Source organism: Oryzias melastigma, linkage group LG4 (assembly GCF_002922805.2).
Source record: "Oryzias melastigma strain HK-1 linkage group LG4, ASM292280v2, whole genome shotgun sequence".
Taxonomy (NCBI): domain Eukaryota; kingdom Metazoa; phylum Chordata; class Actinopteri; order Beloniformes; family Adrianichthyidae; genus Oryzias; species Oryzias melastigma.
In genome coordinates, this window is record NC_050515.1 from 10,788,102 (window position 1) to 10,809,622 (window position 21,521).

The window sequence follows — 21,521 nt, forward strand, 5'->3', positions numbered from 1 at the left end:
TGCCAGAACTTTCCGTCATCACATCTATGATTTAAAAAGCAGTACACCCAACCTGCCAGGGCATTACTGTCGATGTGTTGAAACCAATCAAAACTGAGGTATAAAAAGCTAACCCTGAATTCTAAAGTTCGAGGTGTAGGAAATAAGCGTCCCTCGTGTCGAGCCTCATTCCCAAAAGCGCGGGAGGGTGGGAGGGGGGGGTCTGCTTTCAGCACTAAAAAAAAAAAAAAAAAATCCAGAATCCTCTTTAGGAGGCTGTCCTAATGGCTAAATATTTATGAGTCCTGCGACCGCAGCCAACTTATGGAAACTAAATTGTTTTTTGGCAGATAATTTGCTCACACCAAACCTGGATCTAAAAGGAAAAGATTTTTTTTTTCCGTTTGGAGCTAAAATTAGTGAAAGAGCCTGTACATTGTTTGTGACTTTACAACAGCGTCTGTGTGTTAGTGTGTGAGTTTATGACTTCCTACAGCGCCACACAGTTCTTGTAACTGAATAATATTAAGAGGAAACAATTTGGTTGATCTATTCTGATAAAAGAAACAAAAATAATCAGAATTTTCCCACTCATTTTTGGATCTATTCTTAAAGCGTTCCCAGTGTCTTTTAACTATGATGATGCCATTTTTAGCCAAAACCCTATCATTTTTTAGGACGTACAGAGCTGCAGTGGTTCATTAGAAATTCACCACTGAGTTATCCCTTTTTTACACTCTCCCCAGCTAGCTTTCAGCAAGCAACAAAAAGGCAAGCATTATTGGGGCTATCCAGCCAGATGCCAGCTCAAACGAGGAAAGCAAAGACGCACATGGATCTATTTGTCTGCAAGTTGATGCATCGGAATAGAGTGGAGCAGGAAGCTTGTGGCCCGCTGACAGTGGCACCTACGTCACTCCAAAAATTCCCCGCAGGACTGGTACAATTTGTTTTCTTTTATTCATTCTTATATTTCTATATTTATAATATCTATGTTTATTGTCTATATCTTCTGTAAATAATCTCTATTCTGCTGCAACAGCCAAATTTACGAGCTAGGGATAAATAAAGTATTTCTATTCTATTCTATTCTATTCTATTCTTTGCTATTCTATTCTATTCTTTTACATAATGGCATATACAGTATAATAGCATTATGCCACCTTTTTTGACTATTTTTGCATTTATTAAGGTTTTTTGGGCTATTTTTAGCTAACATTTTAGCTGCATGTTAGCTGTTTTGGCTAATTTAGTATTTTTTCAATTTGTTTAGGCTAATTTGGCATTTAACTAATATTTTAGTTGGTTGTCAGCTTTTAGCTATTAGCTTCAGCGATTTCAGCTATCAGCACTAGCATTTCAGCTGCCAAATTCAGATTAAATATTCACACTAGCATTATCGCAGGAAATGTCTAATTATTACTTATTTCATAGCTAATGATGGGTAAGATATGTGCTTTACATCCAGTTTGCGCATGATCTGATTATTCGACTAATATGAAAAAATAATCGGTGATAAGTCGACTATTAAAATAATCGTTTGTGGCAGCACTATTAAAAAAATGCGACAATAACATGTTAAAAACACCAAATATCCTTTGAGTTGGAGCTGAAACAAGAATGGGTCTGACTTTTGCTTGACTGCTGCTTTGCATGTTCTCCCTCCAACTCTAATCTTTGCTCAGCAGTCCTCAGAGTGGCTCCCGAATGTCAAACAAGTGAGAACGAAGGACTGCCGAGTGTGTGGGAAAATCTGCCAGAGACACAGCTAGCGCACTATTTATCCAAACCCCTTGTGCTTTAGACGCCGCTTTAAAAAACAGAGAAACCGGGGTGAGCTTAATTATCTCCCTCGCAAGTGAAGCGCAGTCCTCGCTTTCTAAAAAAGCAACATGGGCTTTGCAACACGGCGCGTTTGCCTCTGCACTGAGCCCAGTTCATTGTGAAGCTTTTGTGACAGCCACTTGGCTCAATTACTATTAATATGGATAGTCATTAGACAAACATAATGACGGCTCATTCAGCAGCAAATCAGGGTGTGACCAACACTAGTAGCTGAGATAATTAAATTAGGAGACAGGAGCGAGGAATGGAGGGCTTTCTCAATAGAGCAGAAATTATCACTCAAAGTTAATGGGCAAGCCACACACAATTATTAGCTGTGGACACACCTTCAATGAGCCTTTGTGCATATGCGGCGTACATGCATACACATCTCAGTAATGTCAATAGTGGGCGATACACTGTGTGCAAAATGTCATCAAGTGTTTTTCAAGTACTCTCATCTCTCCATTTTTTTAAGCATATTTTTTGCATTTGTTTTCCTCTTTGAAAATAAAATTGTATTACAAAATAAAGAGTGCTTTGCAGCAGGATAATAAATATGTAGTTGAACATTTGGGGAAACACGGTGTGAAACAAGCAGAAGCAAGAATTTAGACAAGAGAAAGGAAAGCACGTGAGCACACACTGAGCAAATGTTTTCTCTACACGTGAACCTCCATTTAGACCAGGAGTGTCCAAACTTTTTGCGCAGAGAGTCTATTTTTTTGTTTGGCAAAAGGACAAACAGGAGGGACACCATGAAAACGCTATGGCATTAAAATACGACGTTACAGCTGAATCCAAATTCTTCCCCCATACCTCCAATTGTAGGGGCATTTGAAGAGGGAGGGGTGTCCGAAATGGTTTTTATTGGGGCTAACCTTCGCCGCAGACCGGTGACTGTTGATGACGTCATCAAGTGGGAGTGACATCCAAATTTAAAGATTAACCAAATCCTAAATCAACTTTATTTGACTGTGTATCTCTATAAATTGGACTTTAAAAGTGTTGTTTACATTGTCAAATTTAACATCGCATTTAACATTAACAGCACAACCATACATAATAAAGATTATCTCAATCATGAAACAGGTCGCTTACCTTGAGTTCACGGAAGAATATGCTGCTGCGCGCCCATTCTACAATGGAGAAGAGTGTTTGGTCGGCCATCTTGCACATCAGGCCAAACGTGTTGAGCTTCTCGTGCTTGCCTCGGCTGGCCTGCTCCTGCTGTAGATACGCCAGGATCTTAGCCTGGACCTGCGGCTCGTCCGGCTCACACTTTAGCAGCTCTACGATCAGATGTGGAAAGCTGGGCGGAGAGCCTGACTGGTAGGCGTCAACGTAAGCGTAGCCCATGATGGACTCTGGAGAGCTGGTGTACGGGTCTGGATACTCTGACTTGATGGTGCGCGTGCTCTGAAAGTGTCCGTAGGCCGCCTGATAGCCCTGCAGGCTGCCGGCGTGCGGCGGCATTGCCATGCTGACCGGGGAAGTGACAAACGGGCTTCGGTCGTAGTCTGTTGGGGGAAGGGCGGTGGGATGATGGTGGTGGTGGTGGTGATGGTGGTGGTGACTGCTGTGGTGGCCAGTGTGGTGGGTCAGCGGGAGGCCTTTGGAGGCCGCAGAGTGGATGTTCTGAATGGCCGAGGAGATGGTGAGGTCGGTGGGCACGGCCTGCATCACCTGGCTCATGGCCTCGATCTTCAGGCCGTTCGCTCGGATCAGCGCCTTCTTCTGCTGCTTGAGGGCGCGGTCACGTTTGTACATGGGGCCAAACTTGTTGCGACCGCCACGCATGCGATCGGCCCGCACAGCTGACAGGAGGAAACGAGAAAACAGAAGACAGTTATTTTAGAACTACTTACAAAAGCATCCGGCATAAATTGAAGACTTCAAACTTTGTTTTCTGACATTTAAGATGTTTTATCAGATTTTAAATTATTTCAACTTATCTTTACTCTATCCCTTCCCATCTCCAAAATTAGCACAGTTGAAATTTTTTTGTCTCATTAAGAGCTAAAATGTAAAAATAAGGAAATTGTTATTAAAATGAGTCAAAATCATTTTGCTTCATTCTCTTGACAATAAAACTCTTGATTTAAGACTTTAAAAACTGAAATTGGACTATATATTTTGGCTGAATCTTAAGAATGTTCAATAAATGTCGATAAGTTAGACCTGCTTTCATTGTCATTATTTTAGAAACCAAAATGATGATTATGGTTTCATTTACTAAACAGGAAATGATTAAAAAAATAATCTGTCCTGACTCCTGACCCAATTTAAAAATGGTTTTTCAGCAGGTTCCTGCTCTGTTCCTGCTCTTGTCAATATCATGACAAGACAGAAAAATAAAAAGAAATGAGATTTATGTTCTAAGAATAAGTGAGCCAACCTGTATGTAATTTTATTCACATTTTGTTGATTTCCACTAATTACACTAGTTTCTTGTCACTGAAATCAAAATGACAAAAAAACTAAAAAATTCACAAATTGCACCATCATTTTTAGTCTAATTTTTAGTTTAATTTAAATGATGAAAAGATAGACTGACATTCCTTGTCATTATAGTGGAAATTCATAGTGGACTTAATTGTATGTCCTAAGAATAAGTGCTAGTTTTAGATTTTGTGAGGATTTATTAGGATATGCTAATTTCTACTTTGACGGTATTCTCAATTTGTTCACATTTTGTTCTAAAATGAGTCGTTTCCACTTATTACACTATTTTCTGTCACTGAAATCAAATTGACAATAAAAAATGATTTGCGACTCAAAAACACAAATTTCACAATTTTATTTTTTGCTTAATATTAAGAATTTTCTTCTAAAGTTCAATAAATGTTGAAAAGTTAGAATGACATTCATTGCCAACTGAATTGAGAATAAAGGCTAGTTTTATTTTGTTCACATTTTGTTCTATAATGAGTCATTTCTACTTATTACACATATTTTTTGTCGCTGAAATCAAAATGAACTACAATTAATTCAGGAAATGAAAGCATTTGTTAAGAACTAGAAAGGAATTCTTATTATTAGGCTGTATGAGATTTAATTTTAATAAAATCTATCTTAAATGTAGCTTTTTTAGCTTATTTCTCCATTTTTTAATGCTTAATTTTGAAATCCCGAAGCGTGGATGGATATTTTTACTGTCTTCTTACAATCAGTGTTCTTCTCCAGTTTTAGGGAACCTCTTTTTGCAGTGAAACCTATGTATATGTAACTTGTGTATAGGGTAAAGGTTTTCCCGTAACGATTACACTTGACATTTATCGCTGACTCTTAAAGCCCACACACCACAACCGATAGCAGTGTTACTCATTGACCACAGACCCAAACCCTCGGATTTGCTGCAGTAAACGCTCTCTGCACCGCCAGCAAACTCCACTTAGAAGTTACTCGCTGATACAAAAAAACTCAAAAAGATGTGTATTTCTCCTTTCAAATCACACGTTCTATCTGATCACACGTTCGGCTCGAGGCTCTCACGATGTCACTGTCAATTAGTGGAAACTTTATTTTGCAACAACTAAAGACTGACAATAATCCAATTGGGGTTCTTTTCTCTGCTTTAACAAACATGCCCATGATGACCCCCTGCCGCCCCCCCTCAGAGCGAGATCCCGTGGTGAAGATCACAACGAGCGTGTGGTGTGGGTATTTCTAATGAACGAGCCGGGCACACAGTGGACTGCAATGAGGGCCATGTGTGATCTAGCCGACTGCTGCCATGGGGAAGCTGTCTCTCAGTTGGGGGCAGCTGGTTTTAATTATTCATACTTAATTACCTCTTACTCTGACGAGGCTTACAGAGCCCAGCATGCAAAGAGCGAACGGACGTCTGGGACTTCATGCAGCAGAAAAAAGAAAAAAAAAAAAAAATCACTAATACCGATAGTCTAGAAAATCAGAGAAAGATAATACACTGAATTTGATAAGGCCTTACATCGTCTGAAGCAACACTTTCACCAAACTAAATATGCTAATTTATGCACATACATTTGACCTGTTCGAGCACGCCGAACAGTCAGACAGCAGCCAGTCACTCCACATTGTGATGTCTTGACGGATGAATGAAAGAACAGACGGGGGGGGAGAAGGTGTGGTGATGAATATAAGTTCGGAGGCAACGACACGTATTCACCCACACAAAGACATACATGCGCAAGGTTACCCACACCCACGGATGCACGCCACGCTGCTGCCTTGGGAGGGATTTTAATGACCTTCGTCACAAAAAAGTGCCTGTCACTGATCTGAACGACTGCGGAGCCGAGCGGGCAGATTGCACATCACATGCACGCCTGTCTCTCACACAAATATAAACACAAAGGTGCTAAATTGAAAAAAAAAAAAAAATACTGCTACTTCAGAGGGATTGGAGTGTGCCACCACTTCCCAAAATGCTTCAAGAGCGTCCACAAATTCAAACACAGAAATTGATCATATTTTATAAAATAAATAAAAAAAAAATCTAAAAATCAGGATCTCTTTCTCACACATCTATTATTTATTATTGTAGAGCAACTTTAACTATTAATGATTCTCTACAACAGAGTTATTAATGAGCCGAGAAACTAAAAGTTGACCCTACTGGGAAAACAAAATTAAGCCCCGACCGCCTTCCTCGCCTGATTCAGACCCAGGGACCAACAGCACATCATGAATACTAGAACTGAGGGGTTGACTCTCACACACATACATGCACGTGTTTTAATTAAACAAGGTGATTTGCATTCATGTAACAACGATTAATAAAAAGGGGGGAGGTTGATGGTGGAGTGAAGGACCCTCAGCTTATGAGACCAATTTAAACTAAAAAATATTTTGTTTACACACTTTGTGCTAAAATTGCGTTCACACAGCATACTTTAAAATATGGAAACCAGTTATTACTTTGCTAGATAAACTTAAGTGAATAATGCTCTGTATTTTATTTATTTTACTGCCTTGATTACTTTATTGTGTTGTTTGTTATATTTTCCTCTTAAAGTGTAAAAAAACAATAAAAAAATATTTAAAAAATCCTAGAAGGTTCACATTTTGTATTCCAAATATGCTTCAAGAAAACATCCCAACATTTTATTTTAACCAAGATTTTGTGTGCACCTTAAACTAGTTAAATATCTGCTGTTTTGTGCTGGTTTGAGTTGTGTTTTTTTTTGTTTGTTTGAAAATACAATAGAACATAACTTAAAAAAAAAACAATAAAAAAAATCTTGAAGCCTAACTTTCAGAGTTATATTTTGGATTTTAATAGGCGGAACATTTGGGAAAATCATAAACAGAAAGTAATCTTTATTTTCGTTTAACCAAAAAAATGTTCTGCAAAGCTGCAAATATTTATGCCTAAAAAACTGAACAAAGGAGACGCAAAAATAAATGTGAAGGTGGAAAAAATTCAATCAAATTGTAGTAAAAATGAATTATTAGCATTGGGAAACACTTTATAACAAGATTACTTAACAAGCTTTATTAAGAAATTAACAAACATTATTAAAGCATTTATAGGATGTTAGTAAAACATTTATTAGCAGAATAAGCAGTATTAGGTTTATTAAAATACTTAGTAAGAATCATTAACATCTAAAGTGAGATTATTGTCTACAAATGACAAATTAATAAACTGCCTACAAGCTTAACAAATGTATAAACTATCTTTGTCAACATTATATTGAGTGTTTTCCAGCATCTAAAGTTTTACCAAATATGGGCTAGAAACTGTGTTGGTCAGTTCCAGGACTAAAACGAAGACTGTTTTAAATTCACCAAATATCAAAGGAAAACTCGATTTAACTAAAATCCATTTGCTTTTACTCCCAAGTGTCCAGAACATCCTGTTCGGATCAAACGTGCACATCCCCAAATATGCACACGTTGCATTTATTTTCTTTCTATGGCACCCAGCTTTCCTACACACACCTGTGCATAGTCGCAAACACACCTGAACACATCACACACACACACTCCTCTGTGCTTATATCCTCTGATTTATGATTGTTTAATATACAGGAATATTAAGCGTGCGCATGTGAAGATCCCTGTCGCCTGCCGGCATATTAATGGGTCCCACAGGGTCTGGGTGACACCCTGTTTGTCATGTCAGGGCCCTGGCCCCTGCTCCGGATGCGCCCTATCCAATGCTCACACATGAATACCTATGATACCTATGCATATGTAATGGGACAGGTCGCTGGTTTCCCACTGTGGGGACTTGGGAGGCTGACGGAAGACAAATCAGAGCAAGAAAGATGGAGACGGGGAGGAAATAAAAAGCCCAAAGAGAAGGGGGGGGTTGCCGAGGGGAGTGAACAAACCACAGCTGCTGGTGCTAATTTCAGTTAAACGGCTCTTCAGAGGTTCTGCATGTGTGGTAATCAATCAATACAACATTTGATGGGGGATTAACTACATGCATGAGAATGCATTGTAAAAAAGGAACACTTGCTGAAGGAGGAGAACAGCAAAAAATTAAAAGGAAATCACCTTTATATTTTCAAAAAGGGGCATCCATTTACATTTTGGATATATAACATTTAACTCCTGCTTTCGTTGACGCCACTCAGCAGAATTGAAATGCGTTGGAACTGCCAGCATCACTAATAACACTGTTCTGCTCTGCCTTCTGCATGATGCACAAGCAAAGGAAATATTAGGCAGCTTAGTGAAGCATGTGATGTAAGACAACTATTACAGAGAGCAAAAAAAAAAAAAAGAAAACTATGCCAGTGGGAGCTGTTCAGATATGGCACGCTTCACCAGCTCCCGTGAATGACGTTCTAATGGATCAGACCGTGTTCTCTCAATGAAACAATGCTGACAAAGATGCTGCACGGCATACTGAGGAGGAGGAGGAGAGAGTTCTGCGGACGCATGGGAGCTTCTAAACGTCTACCTAGGACGTTTTGAAAATGCAAAAAATTAGGTTAGCCAAAAACAGCAATTAAAAGCAAGCAAATTATAAAAGTTATCTTGCAATTTAAACTTTTCCATAACAACACCTTTTTTGTTCCATGTGTTTTATTACATTTTGTCCCGTTATCAGGAAGAGATAAAAAACAGATTTACAGCTGCAGATTTAGGTCAGAGCTGTACTAATAAATATAATATATATCCTTCAGTTCAAAACATTATAAGATTATTTGAAATACCAGGTTTTTTGCTCACTAAACCTACGATAGACAATGTTCTATATAGGTCAACCTGATAGCTAATCAAGACTACCCACTAAACTGATGCGAGTGTCTTTAACTCTTCAGCGAGTGAGCTCAAAGGTGAAGCTCCCTGCTCGACTGTCAACAAACAACGCTCATTTTAGCGCAAAAAGACAACAAAAAAAGTCTTATACATTAATGCAACTTAGATTTTTTAAGCTTTTTTATTCCTGTATAGTGCAAGCTAACAGCAAAATATTATTCTTGCAGAATATCTGACTAAATCACTGCTTTTTCCTTTTTTTTTTTCTCAGCACTGTGTTTACCAGGAAGACCTCTATGTGCGCTTGCGTGTCATGTGTGTGTGCGTTTGTGTGGGTTGAGGGGTGTCAGCTCTTCTGTGTGGGAGGTCTTTACTGGATGTGGCAGGAGTCGCCCACCGGAGCTTCTGGCACCTGACAGAGCGCTGCAGGGCCCCGTCTTGCCCTGGAGCGGAAAGTTACCGCCGGCAAAACAAATCAAACACCACCCCCCCCCTCTCCCCTTACTCTTCCTCCCTCATAGGTATTAGCTTAGAAAATGACAGGCCGGGACATTTTGGCCAGCGGCCATTCACAATTAACAGCAATTAATTAAAAGATGCATGGCGGGCAAAGGAAGAGGTCTCCAAAAAGAATTTCAGTTTTTTTTTCTATTTAATTCTCTCAAAGTCTTTTCTTCTTTTGTGAATTAAATGTGGTAAGTTTTAGCTTAGTTAACATTAGAAAGTCAGTATTAGATAAAAATTAGAGGCCAAAGGTGTCACTTTTAACCTGTAACTTTTCCTTTTAAAGCTTAGATTTTAGCACAGTCAAAAGACGACCTTCAGAATTGTCTGTTCCCGCCATGAACGAACCTTGTCAGCTTAAAAAAAAAGGTTAATTTTCAGTGCGATCTCTGAGCAGTAAATGAGGGTTTCTCACCCTGCTTCCTTGTCTGCCCTGAATAACCAAATTTAAATAGGATTCAGTTAAACAAAGAGGTCTTGAAATAGCCTGCCAAAAGCATCATCATTACCGTTTTCGCCAAATCTAATATTTTATCTTTTTGCTTTGGAAATTTGAGTGCACAGCTGCTACCAGATGTCCAAACCCTCCCCAACTCCCTTTGACCCTTTTCCAAATACCCCCCAAAAAAGGCATTTCTGGATATCATCACAGTGGTTGAAAGGAACGGATTCTTTTCACAAAATCTATTTTCAAGGGTGCTTATTTTACTTTATATGAAACTTTATTCTGCAGCAATTATTGTGTCCGAACAGGCGTCGACCATTTTAAAATACTGGATAAGACCAATACGGAGGAAGCGATTCACCTGCAAATTGGTAATTAGGAAAAGTCAGTCTTAAGTTTCCAAGAAGTAAAAAAGAAAAGTTGGATATGACTATTTCAAATGAGTAAAAAACAAAAAAGGCTTTGATGACGCCTTTTTGCACTAATATACTGTAGAAGATCAAAACTAATGACTGATCTTTTAGCCGTTAAGTATAAAAATTACCTTAAAGTTAGGATCTACTTAAATTTAAAACTTAGGCGATTTTTTTCTTTTTCTTTTTTTTTTTTGTCATTGCTGGACATAAATTTAGGCATCATGGGATTAATGATAATGAATGCATGTTTCCTGTTTTTATTTGATTTATTTTGCTTGTTTTGCTTTGGTGTAAATCACTTTGTGTAATTTTTTAGATGATAAGTGTTTTATAAATAAAGATTGAATTGATGTACACTTTTAAACTTAGTATGTTCATTAGAGCTGCACGATATCAGAAAGACTTGCGATGTGCGATATTAGTAATCAATATTGCAATCACGATATGACTTGCAAAACAACTGAGGATCAGTTTTATATAAATAAATCCAACAGAACTTAAATTATCCTCCAAATGACCCACGTCTACAGAGGAGGCGAGTATCTAATATAATAGAGGTCTATCCGATTGGTCAAAAGGGCTCTATTTAATTTGTTAAAGCTGACAAAAGATTGTTTTTGCTTGTGTAAACATTTAAAGGAGCCAGTTAAGATGGCCTTTTTCCATACAAATATTGCACAGATAGATACTGCGATGATAATACATTTTCTATGTATTGTGGAGGCTTAATGTCCATGTTTTATTATAATATTTTTTTATATTGCTTACTTTAAACAATATTTTAAAAAAACACAGTAAAATATAATGTTTGGAAAACTTTTACTTTGAAAGCATTTAACTTTAAAATATAAAGCTTTACTTATTAGCACTTTTACAATAAATATACTTTGCCGTAATGCAAATTCTACTGAGTATCTGCTCTGTTTGAACATCTAAAGACAAATCACTGAAATCGAGCAGCTGCTTGTTTGGATACGAGAGTCTTGAGAATGTGACAGCATGAATCCAAAACTTTCCATCACTTTCCATCATTTTCCATCATGAGACTCTATAATCACGTTTAAGATGAAAGAAAAGTTTTGAGAAAAACAAAAACAAAAGGTCCCGTACCTTCTAGTTTCATGCCGACCGTGAGGCACTTCTGAAAGCGACAGTACGGGCAGCGCTTTCTCTGGGTCTTGTCAATCTGGCAGCTCTGGTTCTCTATACAAGTGTAACGCTTGTTGTTCTGGACGGTGCGCTTGAAGAAGCCCTGCAGAGAGAACCAATTAAGACGTCAACACTCTTGACCCCTGCAATGCGATGGTAATTGGCCCATTCACGCTCCCAGACAGATGGAGAGGGGCCCGTACACATACACACACACACACACACACACACACACACAAAGTTCGACAAAAAAACAAGATTTCACATACGGACAAATACCCACTTTTTCAAAAGTGTATTACGAAATGTTATGTGTAAATCCACGTATCTTACCTCAGGATTTTATTTTGAAATTTTCCTTCATGCAGCTTTTTTTCCAGCAGTCTTTTGAACATGTACTTCATATGAGACATGAAATCTTATTTAATTCGTAGCTTCTCTCTCCTCACAGAGAGACTCCAGGAATTTCAGGGCAAGCACCTTTCCAGCCCTTCACTTAATTATTGAAAAACACAAACACGAGTTCAAAAAAAAAAAAAAAAAAATCCAATAAATTAGATCCATAATTTACAGTTCCGGGATTACAGAAATTCATGCCCACAACATGGAATTTATTACCAGCAGCAGCTGTGAAGATCAAATGAAAGGAAGGTGGTATTAAGGTAGTGAGGAGGGGAATCTTTAAACCCACTCTTTAAAAGAGAAAAAAAGGCTGACCTAACTCAGATTTAATTGACAATTAACCAGATTTTACTAAAAGTGAAAAAAACTATTTTCACTTATGCATTATCGACGTGTTACAGTCCAGAAATCACGTCACATGGTATGTTCTGCATCCAAATTGATCCATTTTTGCTTTGTGGAGATCAGATGACTTTGAATTCCAATCAAAAAATGCTCATCAGAAAGGATTTTTTTAGGTTTGCTTTTTGAAATCAATCATAAATAAATGTATTTAAAGTTTAAAATCATAAAATGCTCTGAGCTCGTTCAACAAACTCTGACCTTTGGTTTGGCCATAAATGCAGCCCCTTTAAATAAATACACACACACAAAAAACACAATCGAGAAATAATTACTGTTATCTTATCACTACAATTTGTCTTTATTATGTTTTATTTTGTAAGCAGAAGCTTATGCACTAACTAAAAATATGTGGGTTTCTTAAACTGTGAGTTACGGAGCACAAAAGTAACTGAACTTATTGGTAAAAAAAATTTTTTAATATAACTTTCAACAAAATAAAATAAAATACAGCCTAAAATATAACTCCTAGTGTTATTAGACTTTGCCTAAGATAAGGCTTTTTCACATTGCCTGCTGACAGAGTGCATTTAATGTTGAAATGAACCTGTAATGTGCCAACGGACTGATTTATCAGTCCAGCCCTGATGATCATACAAACTGCTACATTTTAGATATAATCAATGACAAGCTTCAGGTGATTATCAATATCATTAATGTTTCAACAAGGATATACAACGTTTCATGAAACACCCTCTTCGCCTGCGCCGTGTGTGCTTGTGCGTGCACAATGCCTGAGCGCTTCAGCTTGGATCCGTGCGGATTGGCTCTCCCCAAACCTGAGCCGGCGTGCGCTGAGGCTGAGAAGCAGCAGAGATGCCACTGACGTCTCCCTTCCAGCAAAAGCTCGGCGTTTCAAGGTCAAAATACAGGATAAAATCTATAACATCTGCTTTGAATAATGACCACATAGGCAAGAAATGTGTGCTGCTGCATCAACACTGTGAGCTGCAATTTAGAGCACAAAAAATCTACAAACTCTACAGTTAACATGCATTTATTTTAGCTTAATTTTGCACTGACAGCTTGAACAGAAAACAAGTAAAAAAAACTGCCTTGTGCTGAGAAGAGGAGCAGACGGACAAATAAGTTGTTGACAGAGCTCAAATTAAATTGTTGCCTCATCAACAGCACCTCTATGGAAACAATTTTGCCTCCAGACAAAGCCGATTGGCTCCTAATGAACTTGTGATGAGAGTTTTCGACAGCTTGTTCAAACAGAAACATCCCTTTTGTGTACCTTGCCTCAAGGCAAAGTACACACTTTTTTGTAGTTTGTTGCTGTAAAAGTGTGGGGGAGAGAAAAAAAGGAAAAAATCCAAAATTTTGTTCTTTTCCTTCAATCCTTTTTCACACACTTTCTGACACTAAAAGGAAGAGTTTATTGGATCATCTGTCACAACTTTGTTTGATCTTTTGGCCTCTTTCTGATGTCTTGCAAATGATCTAACTGCCTCATGTGCAGAAATGTTCAAAAAATACATATTTTTGTCAAACATGTGTAAACATTTTTAAGGAAGTGCAATTTAATATATAAGGATTAGGTCACCAACCTTGCAGCTTTCGCAAGTCAAGAGTCCGTAGTGATACCCTGAAACCTTGTCTCCACACACGGGGCACATCTCGTCCAGGTCTTCGTCATAAGAGTAGTCCATCATTTTCAATTGGGGGGCTGCGGAGGACACAGAGGAGTCTCTTTCAATGCGCGGTGCTCTCATCCCCCCAAAGCGCGCGCATCCTCCATGGAGGTGAAACCACCGGGAGGACCCCGCGTCGCTCACGGAGTGAAATATTTTTCTAAAGTTGCGCCCACTTTTGAAGCTTTAATCCAAGGAGGAGGATGAGGAGGGGAGGGGGGTGGATGGATGGATGGATGAACGCACGACTTTTTTTCATGAGCTGAAAAGGAAACTCTCTGCCCTCCCTTTTTGTTGTTGGCTGCAGACCGGAGCAATAGATAAATAAATACAAGTAAATAATAAAAATAAAATAAATAAAAAAAACGGCTCATGAAAGTCAGCCTCATAAATATGCATGTATCTAAGTCGAGAAATCGCTGAGGGGAAATGGGGAGATATTAGACTTGAGGATTGGTGTTACCGCCCACAGACAAATGAAGACACACAGAGAAGCCCTTATCTCTGCGGGCGAGCGAAAAACATCCAAAACCAACACATTTTATCCTCTCGAAGAATCTGCCATAATGCTAGGGGCCAATGCATTTCAATTCTTTTATGCTTGAAAGTGCTGCAAAAATATATGTATGTATTGGAATAATTTTTATGCAGAGATGAAGTCAGTTGCGCAGGTTTGAAGGGTTTTACGCACGACTGAAAAGTTAGTTTGTTGACATTGACAGATAAATAATAAAATTTTACATATTTTATATTACAAGTAAATCTTATCAAAATCTTCTAAACATCACACATTATTTTCTATTTTTAATTAACACAAATCATTTTTGAAATATGTATTTATTTGCGGGATTCCTGTGCGCCCATGCTTGAATGCATGTCGCATAAAGCAAACACCCAAACTGACATTTACAACAGTTGCCAAAGCATTTATAGCACTGCTAACAGAAAAAATATATCCAGGATCAAATGGGTAGTGGACGTGGCTGCAAAAGTGGAAATATTTGGTCAGAGTGTGTCCACGGCCTCCTTTTACGCACGCACTTCTTAAGAAATCAATTCATCTGCTAACCAAACCTCTTTAATTAGACATAATTTCGGGTGTGTTAATCCGCATCGCTCTGCTGGGATCCGCGTTTATTTTTCTCACTGAAGCAACAAGTTCTGCCGAGTTTCCCCCCCTTTTTCCAGATCGAAGTTAGTTTGGTTTAAAGCGCGCAACGAACAAAAAAGGGACAATTTATTTTGCGCAAAAACTCCACATTTGGACACATTTAGATCAAGAAAATGCGTTTCCACATTGCTCTGAGTGAAAGTATAAGATTAGTAACCCACATGTAATTGAAGCTGGCCTTGACGCTACAAATAAAAAGAAAGTCTCTCCATGTAGCATTTAGGAGCCTTAAATAAATTCATATTTTAATCCTTATAGATTCCCTTAAAGTCGATCACTCATTTAAAACAAATCCTTACAAATTATTATCGGCTACTAAGTGGCAGTTTTATGCTCAATTATTCCAAAAGGGAATTTAGATGGGCAGCTTTCGTTCCTTTAGTGCTGCAGATTTCAATTTTAGGTGTAATCAGATTACACTGTAGTGGTAAATGCAGAGTCCAGATCGTCCAGACTGTCCACCGTCTGCAGGCCCCGATCCATGAAAATAAGAATAAAACAGTACAAACAAATAACGTGTTTCCTTAATGAATTTATTTTTGTTGTTGTTACCTCTGACACGCAGAGCGGACATGCACAAAGCACGCCTGCTCCTTAAATGAGCGCGCGCTATCAGGCTCTCATAAAGCAAAAGCGGGCTAATTGATTGCCCGCTTTTATTGCAGTGGAATGACGTGCGGGGGAACTGGGGGGTTAAGCGAGTTTATCTTGGCGTAAGTGTCAGAATGTCTTTAAATGTTCGCCGCTACATGTGTAGTCTAATTTGCAGGGGGGGATCAAGCAAAAAAATGAATGTATGCCCTGGGGAATTTAAATAATTATGCCCTATCTGTGAAATACGCATGCTAATGTCCTCACATTTGCATTAAAATCAAAGCACATTCGAAATCACATCATCTTACAAAGGATTTTATAGATTTAGATTGAATCTGTGCCATTATTTTCTCTTTATCTATTTCCTTTTTGTACATTTTTTACATCGAATAATTTATTGAAAACAACGAATTACTGAAATAATAAATAGATTTGATAAAAACTAAATATTTTTTTGTTCAAAAACACTAAAAACTGAAATTTATTGGAAAGAAAAAAAATTGCCGAACGTTTTTCAATTTAAAAAAAATAAAAGAAGATTATAACATTTAGGAAAACAACTTTAAATTTTCCCGAAATTGAACTGTTAAGTATACTTTCTGGAAGCGCTCCATTTCCATTCCGAGAAGACAAGGGAAGCACGAGGAAATAAAACGTGAAGTTATCAGAATATTGCTCTCTTTTTCTGTGCGTAACAGGCGGCCGCGCGCTCCGCCTGACTGACTGAGTGACAGCTGAGCGTAATAACCTTTGATCATGCGCCAAGCTGGATATTAACACGTGCTGTTAAAGCCATTAGAGAGACAGAAACTTCAGATGGGACTGGGTGTTTCAGTTAAAAAGAGAGACCCTCCATGAACACCTTCAGCTCTCTGCGTAAACTCGCGCCGACAGTTGGGTTGAACCAAACTTTCCGCGTCTACAACTTTTGGCTTCTTACAGTGGAAACTCAAACCCGCAAGTTAAAAAAAAAAAGATTTAGAGGAATGGTAGAGCTTACCTTGCATGTTCCTTGGCATGTGCCCCTGTTCCCCATACGATCGAGAGAGTCCCAAGGTTTCAGTCTCGACTTTGGGCAGCATGTCAGCAGAGCCGGCCTGAGCTGGAGGTTGCGCACCGCTCGGCGGGACACCTGGCCGGGAGGTGGCACAGACGCACCTCCAAGTGTCCCGAATGTTTTGTCTTGACGCGCTCTTTGACTGTTCTGCAGTTCGGTCTCCAGACTGTCTAACTCGCAAAATTGGAGCTAAACTTGAACTTTCTTTACAGCACCGGACTACATCGCCGATGCGTCTCCCTGCAGTTGCTGAACTTCAGTGACATGACTGCGCGCACGCAGAGATAAACCTGAAAACTGTTGGCGAACGATCTTATTTATTTTCTAAAAGTTGAGTTCTAAATAGATATTAAAGCTGCGCACAGTCCGGCACTTGGTCCCCTTGATCTTTTCGAAAAGTCTCGACAGAGCGTCACCAATTACCGTGACACGGTCAGAGAACTTTCAGCCTTCAGCGTACAAGCAAGTGAGCGAGCAAGCGCCGCCGGGCCGCCCTCCCTTCTGCGTAAAGTTGTGTGCGCGGTCGGACCGTCTGGAGATGTGGAGACCTGTCCTTCTCCTCCTCGCGGCTTTGTTTACTCCGCTCTCTCCAATCCGGAGCGCATGCGGTCGTCTGACATCATTTTCTCTCGCTCCAATCAGACACGGAGACAGAGGCACATCGCCTCAAACCCTCCAGCTTCGTCCCTCGGCAGTATCAGCTGGTAAATCCCGCTAATGATGGACTTTAAAAGCGGAGGGAGAACAAGGAAATGAAGAGAGAGGTGATGCAACTGCGCGAGAGAACGGACTCCCCGTGAGCGCACGGCGCGCAAAGGGAGAGCGCGGAGGCAGGAGGACTGGAACGGAGCGCGCTGTGGCACATGGACTCTCACGCGGACATTTATCCATCACTTTCACCTCTGTTTTTACTTTATTTACATTTTTTTTTACAACTTTATACCTATTTTTTTAAATATACTCATCATTTTGCTGTTAATCAATCAGCTGTTAGTCATCATCAGTTATGATCTTAAATCATTTTCTCTATTTTAGCAACTTTTAAGAGAAAATGTGAGCAGATTTGGCCTCAAGCTTCAAATGGCCTTAATACCTCCCCTCTATGCAATAAATTATACCTTTGCCTCAGAAATGTGATCAGTAATTGGTTGAGCAGGGATCAATTAGTCCTCTGACGTCAGATTTGGGCTAATTTGTTTTTTAAAAGAAAAATGAATTCACAAAGACATGAAAATAATTATGTTGCCTCCTGTGTCTCCATGGAGCCTGCTGGCTCAAAATGTAACATTAGCAAAGAAGGAGACAGGAAAAAGTCTGCAAATATACCGGAAAGGCCCCCCACCCCACAAAAATAAAAGCACACACACAAAAAAACAATTTCAGAATAAAAAGGGATTATTTGTTACTTTTTTGCACAAACATAAAGGTAAATACAAGTAATGATTTTGTTTTGATGTTTAACTTTTGTGTTTTCACTTAATAAAAAGTTCATAAAAAGGATTATTATGATGATTCTTGATTAATAACATATTTTTTCATCAAAGCCTTCAGTGAAGACATGCACAGAGAATATTGAAAAAGAATGTGATGACTTTAAGGATATGAAACACTATTGAAACCAATAATTTTTGGCTCTTGTCATTTTTATGTTTTTAACCTTTTCCAAAATACTTTTCTCAATAGTCATTCAAGTTCCTGTTTTTGAGAGGACACTCAAATAAGATTACCACACCCTAAAGTAAAAACAAAAATCATAATTCAAAGAAAAAGTCCCAAAAATAATTTATGTAAATTGTGAATCACAAAAACTACAACTTCTTTCTTGGATTTCCATACATTTTATTACACAAGGGGGATCATAAATACACATTTTCATGTTATTAGCTGATTCCTCTTTTTTGAGTCAGTCTTTCTGCTGAAATGTTTGTAAGCAGTGATGGGCGGAGTCAGAGTGTGACATGGTGGTTGGCGAGGAGGAGCTTTGGGAAGGTGGTTGGGTGAGGGGTGCAGGTTAGGTTACAGAATGACATAGAAGCTGATAAGATCTTCTCCGGCCAGATAGTTTTAGTGAAATGATTAACCTGAATTTAGAGGGAAAAAAGGAGATGTGTTAAAGGTAAAACGGAAAAAAATGAACAAGTCGGACAAAAAGTTGACATAAACAGAGATAGAAGGTTGACGTGTGTTGTTGGGTTATTTTGATCCATTCACTACAGTTTTGAAGGTAGTAAAAGTTAAACTAATACACAAAGGCTTGTCAGCTCACAGTTTGGACCAATCATCTGTCTTGTTACACTTTCAAGTTTGATTTTATCTGATTGTGACACACATGCAAACACACACACCGGTACTTTGTGTAACAACACTATGACTATAAAAAGTCATCCTCACACATGTGCTGAGATTACGGCACAAAGACTTGCACAGGTTGTTGCTATAGAAGCTATAGCTAGTGTTTCAGTACAACAATCCCAATTTCTCATAACACATTTGAAAAAAAAATGCATTGTGCTTTCTAAACCTAGAAGTGCATCAACGTTCTGTATTTTTTATTTTTTTATTTTTGTTTTATAGACGTGCTAAGACTTTCTAAGAACAGCTTAATCAGATTTCTTTACATAGTAATATCTGGATACTTAAATCCTATGGATTTAACAAGACATGACTTTTTAAAAAATATATTCCAGGATGACTCTTAACATTTATTTACATTTCTTTTCACTTTTGGTTGGTTTAATTTGTGGCTGTGACACTGATGGATTTGGGTTTTCTTTGCCACCAAATACTGACAGTATAATGTGGTGGAATAAATCTTACCTGGGACAAACTTTATACCTCCGACATCGCTCGCCATTTTTGTTGCACCTGTAGACGCCTGTTAGGGTCTCTATAAGACAGCAGGAATGATGGGAAATGAGGGCAGGCTTACTTCGCGCACAACTCAGGCAAATTTCTAAAGAACTCCTGTCGCTCTACTGAAACTTTGTCCTACAAAATGACTTTTTTTAAAATTTTTGTATAAAAACAAACTTAATCATGAACAAAAGACGACTAGGAATGCTTTTACAACAGATCAAAACATGTTTGGAACAGGACTTTAATTCCAAATCCATCTTGGACCCCATGTAGGAGCCATGGAACATTACAACCATAAATAATACAATTATTACCTTTTATAATCACAAAATCACAAGTGATTTAAAGGAACAACAGACTTCAGTCTTAATCTTCAAGAAATCCCGTTGGAGAATATTTCCTGTGAGTTTCCAAGATCTAAACTGTTTTTTTTAGTCACTGAGATAGAGACAGTGCTGTCATTATGTTTATGGTCCCGTCTTAACTCTCTGCGTGATGCAAACGTCACGCCATAAAAGAGAGTATCTGATCAGTGCCAACACCATGAGGCCATAAATGACTGAGTTCATGCAGGTGATCCTTCCTGCTGATACTGTAGCAAGTTTATTTGAGATTATGCTTTTGTGAAGTTTGTTTTAGTTCTGCAATGTATATATATTTATTTCTCAGATGTTGTAGTCTAGAGTCATTTCTCTAAAACTGATCACACCCTGTATTGGTAAGAGCAGATGGTTCGGTCCCAATGTCTGTCGCTTCCTTTCACTTAGAATCTTTTTTGGCAGCCTGACAAAAATAAAGAAATCTGCTTCAAGTTTGTGTGTCTGTTTGTGTTGTCTTTAATTTAGTTATTTTGCATTAAATGGTTGGTCACTTCAATCAGAAAATGGTAATTCCTTAAAACCCAAAGAACATAAAAGTCAATTGACCGAAAATTCACACAAAAAAAGTGAAATAAGAGACTAAGAGTAAAAATAAATGAACAATTCATTTTTCTTTGTAGAGCTAACGGATCAATTTTGACTGATGTTTGTTAGGAATTGCAAATGTTTCAGAGTTTAGTATACACATGAAACTTAAAAAAAAATGAGTATACCAGAAAATACTGACAAAATGACAAATTTCAAGCACAAAATTTAAAATATTTCAGTATTTTGAGGGGAATTTGCACCAAGCCCCCTTCACATGCTCAACTCATAACACAGCGTGTGGCTCTTAATATAGAACTTGGAGATTGTGATCAAACTACTCCTACAAAACCTCTTTCACTCAGAATCTCATGAAGTCCCCCTAAGCTAGACTGAATTTTTGAGTTATCAAAAAAAAAAAAAAAGATGGCAATGCCATCTTTCACTATGCAGAATGTTAACACAACAGTGCATTTATAGAGGAATCTTTTCAATAAAAAATTGTTTTTCCAACTTTTATTGGCTTTGGACAGTATGATTAATCTGACAAACATTTCTGTCAGTCTTAACCTTTATATTTTCCCCCCAAATGTTCAATTTAAATAGTCAAGTAAAAGAAAAAAAAACACTTTATTATAATTTATTACATAAATGTAAACAAAAGCTATTTCAAATTTCAAGATGGAAATAAAAGAAAATAACATCAAAGTTTTCCCTTCTTCCTGATATTTAAATTGGCTTTTCCTGTGCTCGTAGGTCAATCTGCTCTTACCTAGAAGTCTCCTGATCAGACAGTGGATTATCAGAAGAAGTCGAGTCTGTCAACATTAAATGTTGACTTTTGAGTCCTGGAGATAAACTTCACAGAGATCCCAAAAGGAAAACTCCCCTGACAAGAAAAAGGCGGATAGTCTTGTGTATCTATCTGTGTATATTTATGTAAAGACTTTTTATTGTTTGTTCATGATGACTTTAAT

At 38.2% G+C, this 21,521-nt stretch overlaps 1 protein-coding gene and 1 long non-coding RNA gene across 2 annotated transcripts in view; both read right to left on the minus strand.

Moving 5' to 3' along the window:
* The window catches only part of nr5a2 (nuclear receptor subfamily 5, group A, member 2), a 73,068-nt gene extending 55,126 nt beyond the window's left edge, over positions 1 to 17,942 (minus strand). Inside the window, exons 1-4 of the mRNA XM_024279253.2 lie at positions 16,727 to 17,942; positions 13,878 to 13,996; positions 11,482 to 11,623; positions 2,905 to 3,620 (exon numbers count right to left, since the gene is read on the minus strand). Of these exons, the coding sequence (XP_024135021.1) occupies positions 2,905 to 3,620; positions 11,482 to 11,623; positions 13,878 to 13,996; positions 16,727 to 16,808 (1,059 nt within the window). The 5' untranslated portion in view covers positions 16,809 to 17,942. The remainder of the gene's footprint in view (positions 1 to 2,904; positions 3,621 to 11,481; positions 11,624 to 13,877; positions 13,997 to 16,726) is intronic.
* A 663-nt stretch (positions 17,943 to 18,605) lies between these two features.
* The window catches only part of LOC112150869, a 55,272-nt gene continuing 52,356 nt past the window's right edge, over positions 18,606 to 21,521 (minus strand). Inside the window, exons 2-3 of the long non-coding RNA XR_002920026.2 lie at positions 19,601 to 19,670; positions 18,606 to 18,864 (exon numbers count right to left, since the gene is read on the minus strand). This is a non-coding gene — a long non-coding RNA (uncharacterized LOC112150869). The remainder of the gene's footprint in view (positions 18,865 to 19,600; positions 19,671 to 21,521) is intronic.